The 13,045-nt window shown below is 39.9% G+C and overlaps 1 protein-coding gene across 1 annotated transcript in view; it reads left to right on the forward strand.

Moving 5' to 3' along the window:
* Nucleotides 1-13,045, forward strand: part of SPAG16 (sperm associated antigen 16) — a 349,253-nt gene that overhangs the window by 187,335 nt on the left and 148,873 nt on the right. The window contains exon 12 of the mRNA XM_042874723.1: nt 9,502-9,687. Coding sequence (XP_042730657.1) covers nt 9,502-9,687 — 186 coding nt within the window. The remainder of the gene's footprint in view (nt 1-9,501; nt 9,688-13,045) is intronic.

Consider the following 13,045-nt stretch of genomic DNA (forward strand, 5'->3'; position numbering starts at 1 on the left):
TTTTGCAGATATTCAAGTCATTTGCTTTGGTTTGGAGAAGAAGATACTTTTGTTCACTCAGAAGGCTCTGGGCCTTGGGTAGTTCAGGTTTTCTTCTAGCTTTGCTGGTGCTTGAGAGTTTGGAGTTAAAACACAGAAAGCTTACTGATTCCTCGCTTGGGTTGGTTGCAGTGCTGTCAATCTAATCCTGTGGTTCTGCTAAATGTCTTACTCCAGCTCTTTCCAGGGTTGTTATACACATCAAAACATCTCTTATAATAGAATCTTCTGTGTTATGTTTCATTGTTTGCAATTATAATCTCGATGTCTTTAACATTCCTGTTTCATTATTGTTTTCTTCTGTGCAATAAAGGCAATTGTTTTGTCCCTAAAGTCTGCTGCAAGGGTTTCTAGTGGAATAGGTAAGGAGACATCTATGTTTATGTTAAAATGTGCATTTTCCTAATGTGTAGCAGTTAAAATAAGAAACATTAGTGCTAGAGTTGACTGGAGAAAGGCAATTTGATTGTGAGGCAGCGTGGAAGATATTTCAGTTGAAAATAAACCCAAAATATTTGAATGCTTTTTTTTTTTTTTTTTTTTTAATTGAATCATATGGAAGCATCCCTTTCAAGATAGGAGGCTTAGGTTTCGTGTAAGTATTCACACTGATTTTAATTTTCATTTGGAGTTGAAGGTTTCTGGTGTTTTTGTTTCCTTTTGCTTGCTTGCTTTATTTTGTTTTTAATAGTATGGTAGAGTTGTTTCATTAATCTTCTGGCCAGAAAATTAAAATTTGATATTTTAGTTCATATCTGGAAAATTAACCCTTGCGTGGATTTCATTACGCTTTCTTAGTTGTTGATATTGTTTCCTTCCTGCATAGTGGCAAAAGTTCCAAGTGTTTTCCTTTAGTATTTAATATGTTTTCTTAGTAAAGCATATATAATTTATTTCCCAACCTTTGGACAGTGTGTTTTGAAATTAGCCCGTGGAGATTTTGGGTTTCTTGCCATGAATCTTGTTTCCAGGCTTGGAACTTTACATTATTGCTTCCAGTTGGGAATGAATTCAAAATGGTCTTAAGTACACAATAAGATGGGATGTTTGAAATGAGGAAAATTCGTCTTGGGCAAAGACCAGATAGGAGTTGTGTGGCTGTCATTTATTGCGTATGTTTTTTCTCTCAGCCTTTTTTATTTCAGTGCTTTAGGTAATTTCAGTTACAAAGCAGTTGCAGTGACACGAGCAGCGTGCAATGTTGACCATCTGTGAAGTAAGAACCAGGATTTCCTTGACCACTGGAAGAAGTGGATGTGGAAGCCTGTTCTCAGCTTGTAATTGTATTCTTTGTTTTTTGGGTAGTGAATATGTAAAATGACTGGGGAACAGAAAAGAAAAGGGCCACAGTGTGTCTGTGTCTGCCATCAGCTTTAAAAGGAGCTGGTTTGGAGTTCTGGTGTTGGGTTGTTGGGTTTTTTTTTCTTTTTTGTTTCTCCCCCTTGATTGTTCAGATACTGGACTGCATGACCTCATATAAAACCATTGTTGTAAAGGATGGAATTTGGTATGCTGCTTTTTCTTACGCGCAGCATTGTGTCAATATTCAGCATTTCAGCTCCTCCTTCATCCTCACTGTTTAATTTGCTATTGGTCACTGCCTCCACTAGCTAATCCCCTGCCTTTGGGTATATTCCTGCCAGCAGGGCATGGCTCTGAGATCTGATATTGCCCACAGTATAAGCGCCAGTGCAGTTGTGTGCTCTTCCTCGAGGTTTTGCGATCGAGAGTTCATTGCACAGCATGAGTTGGTCTTCCAGGTTCCTGGGAAATGTTCACATGTCAGTGCAGAACTTTTCACAGACTAGGGAAATCTTTATGCACTCTCTGAACTCTCTATGCACATAAATATGCAGCTTAAAAATGATGCTTTGTAGAAACGTGCAAATGAGATTGATGACTGTGGTTCATTACGGCTCATTGATTGGAATTAGGCGTGACTGGACACCCATTTGGGACTGATAGTGAATTGGAAATGGCTGATCCACGACTTTGCCTTACAGAGGAACTGTGGCACAAGTTTATCGTTGTTAATGTGGGTCATAAATCTGCTCTGTATGTGGGATTCATGTATCTGAACTCCTTCCAAGCCACACTTTTGCCTACATCAACAGGCCTTCATTAGAATTTGAAGTCTTGGAGTCTTTCCAATAGATGAAAAAAGACGTGCTGAATGAGATGGGTGTTGATATTAAGCATTGCACGCTATTAACATGCTGTTTAATGTATTTTATGGCCACTGATTGGCACTGTGCATGTTTTTATGTGGTTTAAATACACTAATTTATTTTTAAAACATAAATACTGTGTAGGAATCTTTCAACTGACATTGATGCTGATGAGGGAGAACATTGGTACAGAACAGATAACAGTTATGGGAAAGCATGTTAGTTTTTTGCAGTATCCTAAAGCAAGATGGCACAGCTGTATGGCCAGAATCTGAATCTACCTTCATTGTATGCAGCATTTGCAATTTTGGTCTCATTGGCCAAGCTAGTATGAGTTCCTCCACTTCCAATAGGATGGTGAAGTTCTCTTATATCACAGCAGGTAGGTTGTGAAATTGTGGTATGGAATACCAGCTGTGAGAACTTTATTCATGACAATTTTAACCATTATAAAGGTAATTATTCACTGGGCTCCTAGTCTTGCACAGGGCCCCGCGTTGTCCAGTGCCTGCTGTCTGTGCATTTCACTCCCTCTAATTTCCAAGTATTGTAGCCAGTTTTATCTTTTTGCTTTTATTTCTTACCTGGCACGCTTCCACACCCTCCTAAAAGGCAATTTTGTGTGGACTAAAACTGCCTTCTACCAGGTGCCTAAATTATTTTAAAATCTCATTTAACTGTTCTTAATTACGTGACGTTGAAAGACAGCTAGCTCATTTTTTATACTTTAAAAAGACTTGCCTGCAGTGAATGGTAATGCACTCCGTGTTTCTGCAGAGGGACCAAGCTAATCTTAGCAAGCTAATGGATTGCAATGGAGCAGGTCTGACTGCTGGCCGTGCAGATGATAACCTGAGCTTGGAACAATGTGCTACCATGCGGACGTGACAAAATATCATCGTAGTGACCCTGGGTGCCGAACTGTAGGCTGCGATTACAGCAGGCCAAAGCCCTGAAATAAAGGACTAATTGCACGTTGTGACAGCCAGGCTGATCAGAGCAGTGGGAAGCACCAGGTGAAATGCTATTTCTGTGTATGATTGGATATGCCCGCTTCTGCCATCAGTACTCAGTTCAGAAAGGGAAAATGCTTTAGAATTCAGAGAACTGGTTGGGATGTGCTTACAATCAACTTGAAGTCATTCTGTAGAATTTGTGTATACCACACTGGGAATCTTTTTTTGGTAGTAGGAGCATTATGTTATGTTGAACGCGTTGCAGCCATGAAATTGCAGCTTCAAGGAAGTTTTAATAAAAGAAGATCAACTTTTGTCAAATAAATAAAAATGTCTTTCCGTGACGCTGCATCTGCTGTAGGGTCTGGCTAGGGGACCCACGCCTGAGAAATGCTTTACTTCTTTCCCTTTGTTATCACACCGAGCTGTCAGCTAAGTGGGATGGCAGGGAATGCAGCTATCCTGTCATGGATCTTGAAGACACGAGCATGTGCTCAAAGGATCTTGCAATTCAGTAACACAGAATGAAAAATCACCTTGAGTTTGCTTTTGGCATACTATGCAATGACAAAACTTTCTGCTGATTTCCAGCTGGTAGCTTTGGGTGGCAGGCTTTTGCAGAATGACGGCACAAAAAGCTACACGCCTACGTGCCATCCACCCTCTGCTGGTTATTGCTCCAATTCCTGACTTTGAACTTTCTCATTGGTTTATAAAATGTCAGTTTGTGATTGGTTGTTGCTTCTTGGAAAGTTCTCTTTCAGCTTTGGTGATAAATGATGTAAGTAAAGAGAAGAAATCTCACGTTTCTATTTCTGGTGTTCTAGCCTTCGCTTTCTGTCTAAATGACATTTGATGAGTATAAACAAATAGAAGTTTGGCTTCAGATTATTCTGAACAATGTAACATTGCAATTAAGGTATGGCTTGGACAAGCATATAGCCTATGTGGATAATGCAAAGAACTGCCAAAAAGAGCCACGGGGATCAAAAAACCTGGGGGTTTTAATAAGAAATGTCACTTGAAATAATTAATGTGGCTCAGACTTTCGGACATAAAAATAACTAAAAAAAAAGTGAATTGTATCTTAGGCCTGTATTCTCAAGGATGCGACTTACTTTGGAATCAGGCTCTGTGCTGCTGGGTGTTTTATTTTTATGCAAGCTAAGAACTCAAGCATGGCTACACATGCCATGAAATGCAAATCATTGGGATGGGATGATGGTCCGGAGCATGGAGCACCAGGGAGTGCATGGGCATGGGTAGGAACTGGAAGGGTATTTGTCAGGTTTTGTCCTAGCACCCTCCTGGACTCTCTCATATCAAGACTTTCTAAGCCAGGTGCTGTTTCCATGTGACTTCTGATATATTTCTTTTTCAGGGCTTTGTGCTGTCTTCCTTTGTGCTGTCTTCCTTTGTGCCCACAGAAAGTTTTAGCCACATAGTCCTGTTCCCCATTGTCCAGGCAGGTCTCTCACCTAGTGTGGAAAAAATCACCTGTATTTTTTTTATGGGAATCTTCTCAATAATCTGTTGACCTCAACTTTTTTAAATTCGTCCAGATTTCACCATCTCTCCTTAGTTACAAGCCCATGAGAGACCAGTGTAGTAGGACAAAAGAGAGAAATAATGCCTGCAGCTTGAACTCATGCCTGGCATTTGCATCCCTTGTGTTGAGTTTAGTATCAGATGTAAAAGTGAGATACTGCTTTCTTGGGATAGTCAGTGGTAGGTCTGTGCTTTCCTCATGTAACTATCTGCCTCACAGTTTTTAGCCTTGTTTCCAAGGAAAATGCAGCTTACAAGGACGTGCCCCCTGTTCTTTGTACGTGCATCTTCTGCACCGGTTCATGACACAATCACCCACACTCTCTAGAAGCGTCTAACCTTCAGGCTAATTCTGACAAAGCTTGAGGTCTAAAAGATGAATCAATTCCCAGTATTTATATTTAATCAGCAGCTAAGGTGGTGGTGCTAAGAGGCAAAATGCATTTCTGTAGATATTCAGGCTTCATTAGTTCTGGTTTTCATGGACCAACTCATTTTTTTCTAGTAAGAGTTTAAAGGAAGCAGCTGTGCACTAGATGCTTCTTTCTTCTCTAGCTTAGCATGTAATGTCAGCAAAATTAAAGTAATTTTTAACACTGTTTACAGTTCTGGCCTTGGGTTTTGCTGTGCTTAGGGACTACCTGCGTTGATACTGTAAATAGTCCAGTGGCTTTTAGAGTTTTGCTTTAGAATAAGTGCACAAATAGAAGTAAATAAGAAACACAATTTCTTCAATTGCTTAAGATTGATTTCAAAATGTTTTTCAATTGCCATGGTGAAAGGCCATTAATCTCATAGTGCTTCAGATGATGGCATGTTCAAAATTATCTGATGAGCTGCTGATGTTGATGTGCTGTTGAGTTCCAGTCAGAGGCTACCTGCTGCTGCAGCTCTTCTTGGACACAACTTGAACACAAGTGCTGTCTTAGCGTGTTGTTTTGAGAAGCAGTGTTTGCCTGCACTGCGTATAAGGCTTTGCTCATCTCCTTTTGATTTAGGCTGGAACTGTCTCAAGAAAGGAACTGCATTTTACTTTGTCTGCAGAGCTCCAGGTGCGTCCACACCACTACATGAATAATACATACAAATGCTGGCACCACAGATGTGCTGTGTTCTCTTAATGCAGCGTAGAATATAGTAATAAAATGGTTATCTGCAGTACCTGTCCCTGGCATCTGCTGAAGCTCATAGGCCTGAGATTGATCCTGAGGATGAGATATGGTGGGCAGAGAAGTCTACCTTGCTGTTATTTACAAAGTAAACTGTAGAGGAAGCAAATGTAACCTTTGTGCACGGGGGTTTGGGATAAAGCATGCCAAGTATACTCAGTGGTTGTGAAAAGCTGTCACTTTGGGTGGGAAGAGAAAGGTTTCAGGCAGCTGGATGTTGGTTATTTTGGCTGATAGAAGACAGTCTGTGTACATTGTGAAGGACGGGCCTGTGGTGCTGCTTGGCAGCTGATGTAGGGAAGCAGAAGAGCCTGCTGGCTCCACCATCTTCAGAGGGAGCCTCAGTAACCCTGCTGGAGCAGCTCAAGGTTCAGCTCTGCCTGCAGAGCCCATTATCCCAGAGCATAGGAATGAGGCACTTCTGCTGATGTGCTGGTCTTCCTGTAGGGCTGCACCATCAGCATACTAATTGCCTGTGTTTTTCTGGTATTTCATGAAGGTAGTCAGTCCCCTGAAGTATCCTACAATAACTTTCTGGAGCAGTGGGCTTATGGCATCAATTGGGAGTCCGTGAAAAATTCCCTTGGGAAGTAGAACTGTGCCTATTTAATATTAGGAAAAAAGATCCCATCCGCAGAAACAGTTCAGGGATTACAGATGTCATAGACCCTCCGTTGTGAGCTGACCAAAAAGGGTAGGATTTGTTGCTTGTTATTCTCTCCTGATATGTTGTCTGTCTCCTTCTCCTTGATTTGTTTGGTAAAGAAGAATTAAAACTGTTTTCTGTCCTCTCATATATATATATGGGAGGATATATATATATACACCACAGAATTAATTCAAGCTTTCTCTGTTAGTGATGAATTTTAAATTCAAATGGAGGTGTGTATACAGCTGCTGGTAAATTGAAGGCTGAGCATATAGTGTTGCATTTCCACATGTTATTCTATTAAAAAAACTGTTTTCAAATCAGTCCTTCAGTAGAGGATTGTGTAGATAATAGAGACCGCCATGCTAAATCATTAAAGAAAATCTCCTTTTCCTAATGGTCATGTTTCACTTCAGATAAACTTGCATCATGTGTACAGGGTGATGGTGCAGTTTAGAGGGGGATGCTGAGGAGCTCGTGCTGCAGTGGCTGGGCTGCCAGGGTCCCTCTGCTTCTGAGCACGTCTGCCCCTTAGCTGCTATCGGTGTGTTCCTCCAAACTTCTCCTCCACAGGTTGTGCTTTTGTTTCTGTGTCTCTGCTTTGCTCTCCTTTGATCTGCAAGGAGTGCTAAACCTCATTTGTAACTCCTTCCCCTGCCACAGATTGCCAAATTGAATCCATTTGAACTACCTTCCTGCTCATATCTGTTTCCTGAAAGATTTTCATCACTGCCCGGACGGTATCTTCTTAAAATTCAGCCCAAGGAACGAGTTCTTCATGTGGTATTTTGGGGATTATATATTAAAAAATGCATAAGCAATAAATCTTCTTTCGTGATTCACAACAGTGGCAGTGCCTGCTACCCTCTGAATCAATTATAGATTTCATCAGTCCCACTTTATACCTGCTTCAGAATTTGTTTTAAAATAGTTCTGATTTCCTAAATGTATAAAGGGTGCAATAATTTGTCATTTTGCTAATTTTATGTCTCCACAAGTGAGATGTAGCTTGAGTTATTAAAATGACGAGTGCTCCATTAATGAAAACACATTTATTCCTTGACAAAATCAGGGTCTTCTCCTGCAGCCCTCACTCAGGCTCTAAGCCTATACGCTTTGTCAAAATCTTTGTATTGATGATGGTGAGATAACTGCAGAGAAATTAGTCTGAATACCCAAGGTTGATGGATTTCTGGCCTTTAACTAACTTTTCCATAAGTAAAATAGGGAACCTCCAGTATTACCTACATCACTTAAGGTGCATTAACTTTTTCGATGCTTTAAAAGGCCGTGGGATGAATGTATATCAGTCCATCTAACCTTTATACTGGGAGGACTGGTAGAAATGATACTAAGGGCAACGTTTCAGGATAGCTGAATGCATTTGTTATACTGAAGCACTGGGAAATTTCAACACAATTTAGGAAATAGTCTCAAATCTATGTAAGTTCTCTGCAGGGCTCACTGAACGACGGAGATCTCATCAATTCAGTCTGCCTGGGTTTTCAGTAGATTCTTAAGGTCATTCAAGAGAAACTCTCAAAAAAGCATAACTGCCATGAATAAAAAAGGAAAAATCTCTTGCGAACTTAAAAACTGGTGAAGGAATGGGAATGAAATGTCACGTTCTGAATGGAGAAATTACCTGTGTCCCTCAGGGATCTGTGCTGGGACTGAAGTTATTAGGATGATCTTGGACACTGGAAGAGAAAAAGGTGGAAAAGTTTGCTGATCAGAATAATGAGGGCAGTAAAAATGAAGGATCCTTGTGAAGAAGTGCAGGAGAAGAATTAGGTTTGGAAAAGTTGACTATGAAGCGGCAAATGAAATTCCATGCAGATGAATGTGAAGTAATGCACATGAAGAAAATAAATAGTAATTTCTCTAAACTAGTTATTGGTACTCAGGAAAGGAATCTTTTCTGGGAATTTCTGTGCAGTGGTACTGAAAACAAAAATTGAATGAACAGAACAAGGAACGAAACTGAAAACACTGCTGTGCTGCTGGGTACCTCCACTGGGTTCCTGTTTCTTCAGTGCTTTTTTCATCTGAAAAGATATGGTCAAAGATATGGGATGACCTCAGTGTAAGGAATGAGTCCACAGGCTGAGTCTCCAGCTTGGCTGGTAAAATAATGTGGTAGGGAACCTGTAGTATCATTATCGGCTTGGAAGAGGGTTCATGTGTAGTCAGCATTTACTTTGCATTGTAATAGATTCCACTAGAATTAGAAGCATCAGATGAAGGTATTTAGGACAGGAGAATAATTAGAAATGCCAAATTATGTTTTGGGATGCAAGAGATTGTGGGTGCTGGAGATGTGTATGTCCAAAAATAGGTGGTCATGAGAAAAGCAGCCTATGGGCAGTTGTTAAGCACAGTACACAGTATCTGTCTCAAAGAAATCCTGAGACAGAGACTTTGAGGGGGTATTATTCTACTCTACACGTTCATTCTTACCATTTTCCCATTAAGAATCCTTTCCTTTTGTGATAGAATGTAAGCTGTCGAACCAGGTGAGCTCTGAGTCTGACACGCTGTGTCCGTGCTTAAATGCATTGGAACTATACTCATATCTGAAGTCAATAGATAGCGAGCGCCTGAGATTATCTGCAGTGAGTCAGAAGACAAAAATGTTGCAATTAAATGATAATTCATATATAGAAAGTGGTATGGATTTCAGAAATAAAAAAAAATATTCTTCCCTGAAGCTATTTTATTCTACTTTGAAAGTGATTTCCTGGGCTCCAGTGATGTTATCGATAAGCTCGTAAATAGGCTGCTGAAAGTAGGAATGTCATTTCTGGAACCCGTATTTGCTTTCTCATGGGAAATAATTATTTCATGTCTTTTCTTCTTTCTTGATATTTAGTATGTGACCACTTAGTCTATGATGCATCAGAAAATACGAATGTTTTAATGTAAAATCTACTGTTGTTTACTTAACTAGTCTTTCTTTTTCCTTCTAACAGTGGCACTCAGCTGGTCACTTCAAGTGGGGATACAACAGTACGGATATGGGACCTCTCAAAAGGGGGATGCGTTCTGACTTTCAAAGGACATGCCCAAGCTGTGTGGGACTGCTCGTGGCATTCCTGTGGTGATTTTGTGGCTTCTGCCTCTAAGGACAGCACAAGTAAAATATGGGACGTCAACAGGTATGGAATTACTGGAGATCCTTTATTATCTGGTTGATAGCTGTAATTAATAATCAGTGTTTTATGCTTCAGCCCAGTCAGAGAGAGAGACGTTTAACACCAACTTGTGGACTTCCCTTTAGGAACATGAGTAGATTAAAGGGAGTGGTGCAAGAAAAACAACCTTGATGACATTTATGAGAGAAGGCTGTCCAAATTAGTTGAGAAGGACTTCAATTAAGATACTGCCACAAAGGCTGTTTCCTTTTATTTGGCATCTGCTATTCTGCAGTCATTTTTATTGTTGTTATTCGTTTTTGTTTGCTTGCTTTTAAGGTCATGGTTTTATGAAACTTCAGTACATAAAGTAAATAAGTAACAGAACAAAAATACAAACGAGCTTTCCATTTCATATTTCTAACTTAAAATTGAAGTGTGCAGTACATTCATAAGTTGGATGAGTGGAAATTTATTTTATTCGTTATTTGAGTTTTGGCAAGGTGACTCCTGATTAATAAATAACTATACCTCTTCATTTTCTTTATTGCTCTGGCAAATGCATTTTATGAAGGTACTTAGAGAAATACAAGTACACTTTTGCTTACCAATTAATCATTAGTTCCTCATCTATCTTTAGTTGTATTTGAGGTGATATATTTTGAATAATGTACCCCTTAAAGGAATGGAATGGGATATTGTTTGGAGCTGATGCTTCTAGACTCGTGGATAACTTAGAAATAGCATTACTGAAACCCCTCTGCTGTGTGAAGTCTGATTTCCAACAACTGAACGTTGCCTGTCCGCAGAATAATTCAGTCTGTTTGTGTTTTCCCTGATTTGTTATGATCATCTCCTGATGGATTTGTCATTTCCTCTTTCCTTTTGCTTTTGGATGAGGCAAAATATTCTTTCAAGCTTGTTGCCCAAAGCAGGGGAAGAAGCTTCACTGAGAAGGCAAGGGAGACTTGCTTCCCCCTTATTTTGCTTAGATCCCTCAGTGTCTATTCCAAGCGCAGTGAGACACTTAGAGACCTACTGGGATCATGCTTGGGAAACTGCTTCGGATTGTTGTAAGTGAAGTGCCACTGTACTGGCCACCTGGCCACAAATGAGTTGAGATTGTTGAGGATTTTCTAATTTAGTCAAGTTTTTTTGAGAACGAATTAGAACTCTGCTGTTACCAGTTTTTCAGTCTTCTCTTCAAGTCATGAGTTGGGAAAGCTTTAAACAAAAAAACTCTTTTCTTCTTGACAGCATTACCAACATATGCATCCTTTCGCTATTTGCTTAGTTTTAGAAGCAGGTGAGTTATTTTGACTGAGCTGGGAGCAGAAACTTAGACAAGCTCAGAACAAACACGCAAGTTTTATAAAGCCATAGCTGAAAAGATTGGCAAAGTTCAAGGAAGTGGGATTTACAGCAGAAACCACCAATCAGTTCTGGCAACAGATGGTGCTTCCACCCTCGCTATCAGTTACAGAAATTAATGGTCAGTGTTCTTCTTGGGTGTGAAAATGCCTGGAATCTGTTGCCTCGTTCATTGCCTCTTTTCTTAACCTGCTGTAGCATTCTGATACTTCAGTTATCCTTCATGACATGTGCATGACTTTTAAGAAATAATACTAAGAGTATTCTTAGTATTATGTCGAAATGGTTTTGAATTTGCATAAGGGAGGTTTTACTTCAGACGTTCTCAAGTATCTTTTCTGCCGAGGAAGCTTTTGTAGTCAGGGGTATCAAAGCAAATCTTCATTGCCAACCCAGGCCTCCCACTCGCACTCATTAACAACTCTCATTTCTACCTCCAGTGTATTTGAAGAGTATTTTGCATTTGAAAATAAGAGAGTAAGGTGTGCAGCCATGATGTGGAAGGCTTATATATCAGCTTGTAATTATTGAGACCTTAAGTTGTGCCAAGCTGTCTGTGGCTAAAGGGAGCAGGGTCCATTGTGATGGGATGATTTCAAGCTTGAGACAGACTGACTGAAGACGTATTTGTGCAGAACAGTCAGCTGCCAATGAACCTTATGCCTAGGTTGGCTGAATTCAAGTGAAAAATAAGCTCAAACAGAATATATGGCAATCCGTGTATTTATTTACTGAGGGGGATGGAGGTGGTGAGAAGAGAGTTACTTGCTCGTTAAGCAACCTGGTCTTTTTCAGTTTGGATTGTTGATGTATTGATACTTGTGTACAGAAATGCTATGCAGAGGAACTTGGAATTTATTTTGGCTTGCAGTACTAATTGCCTGCAAATTGGATGAGTTTGGCAAAACAAATCCTAGGTGTTGTCCAGAGTGCCCCCGGTAAATTTATGTGCCTGGAGTCCAGCGATAAAAGGAAGGCAGCTTTGCCTTCAATGTACCGTGTCAGTCTGCAACCTCCTTCAGATGCTTTTTATGTTCTGAGTGTGTGCAACAAAGCAGGAGGGTGGAGCAGGCTTGCTACAGAGGTTTGCAGTGCTTGGGGAAAGAAATCCTCCCAGAATATCTTATCTCCTCATCTTCTTTAGAATTCTGCCAGCTCTCACAAAGCTGTCTCTGAGCAGGGGCCAGAGCACAAGATAACATACTTGCAATAGGATGATGATCAGTGACCACTGTTACTCTGTGATTAATTGTTTCTATGAATGAGGAATCAACATTTTATAAGGAGAGTTTTCTTTCATCCCTAATGTATACCTGGATGTATGCCTGCTTTCAATTTAAGTATTCCTGGAAAGCATCATATTGGGGAGCAGGGGGAAGTGAGATGAATATCCAAGTTGTCAACTATCACCTCTCTAAAAGGGAAATGTAAATACATACTTAAGATACAATCGTGTACAATTCTGTAAGCACTGGTAGTTGTCTTTTTGTTTCTAGACTTCATGAAGCTGCTCTTGTATGTTAGGAACATACTTTTATTTTTTATAGAAATCTGTAATGGTAACTTTTAAGATTCCTACAACAGTTTTCTGTGGTTCAAAACTTGGTGTCCTTAAAGGGGAGAGGTTTTTTGTCCTTTTAGTACCAAAACCAAGTGCAATTCGCAGTCATCAAATCCATTATTGGAATCCAAAGAATACAGGGCCTAATACCTTCTAAACAGGAAAAGGTTGTCAGCCATTTTATTACATTATTGTTTGCCAGTGATGAGAAAATAGAGCGCTCTAAATGCTTAATTTTTACTTTCTTAGGTGAAACTATTGCTGAATTAATTCTTTAATAGATATTTTTCTTGAGCCTTTTTTGTTCTGGGAAGGTTGGCAAACTGTCATATATTGAGCCACGAATAGCGTTCCTGCCAGGAGGATAACACGAGGGAGCTTTGTGGTTAAGTGTTCTCCTCCTTGACAGCTTACATGCCCTTTATTTAAAGGTCTGTTCTGATTTCACAA

This window comes from Lagopus leucura, unplaced genomic scaffold (assembly GCF_019238085.1).
Source record: "Lagopus leucura isolate 7727_CA_CO unplaced genomic scaffold, USGS_WTPT01 Super-Scaffold_100012, whole genome shotgun sequence".
Classification (NCBI taxonomy): domain Eukaryota; kingdom Metazoa; phylum Chordata; class Aves; order Galliformes; family Phasianidae; genus Lagopus; species Lagopus leucura.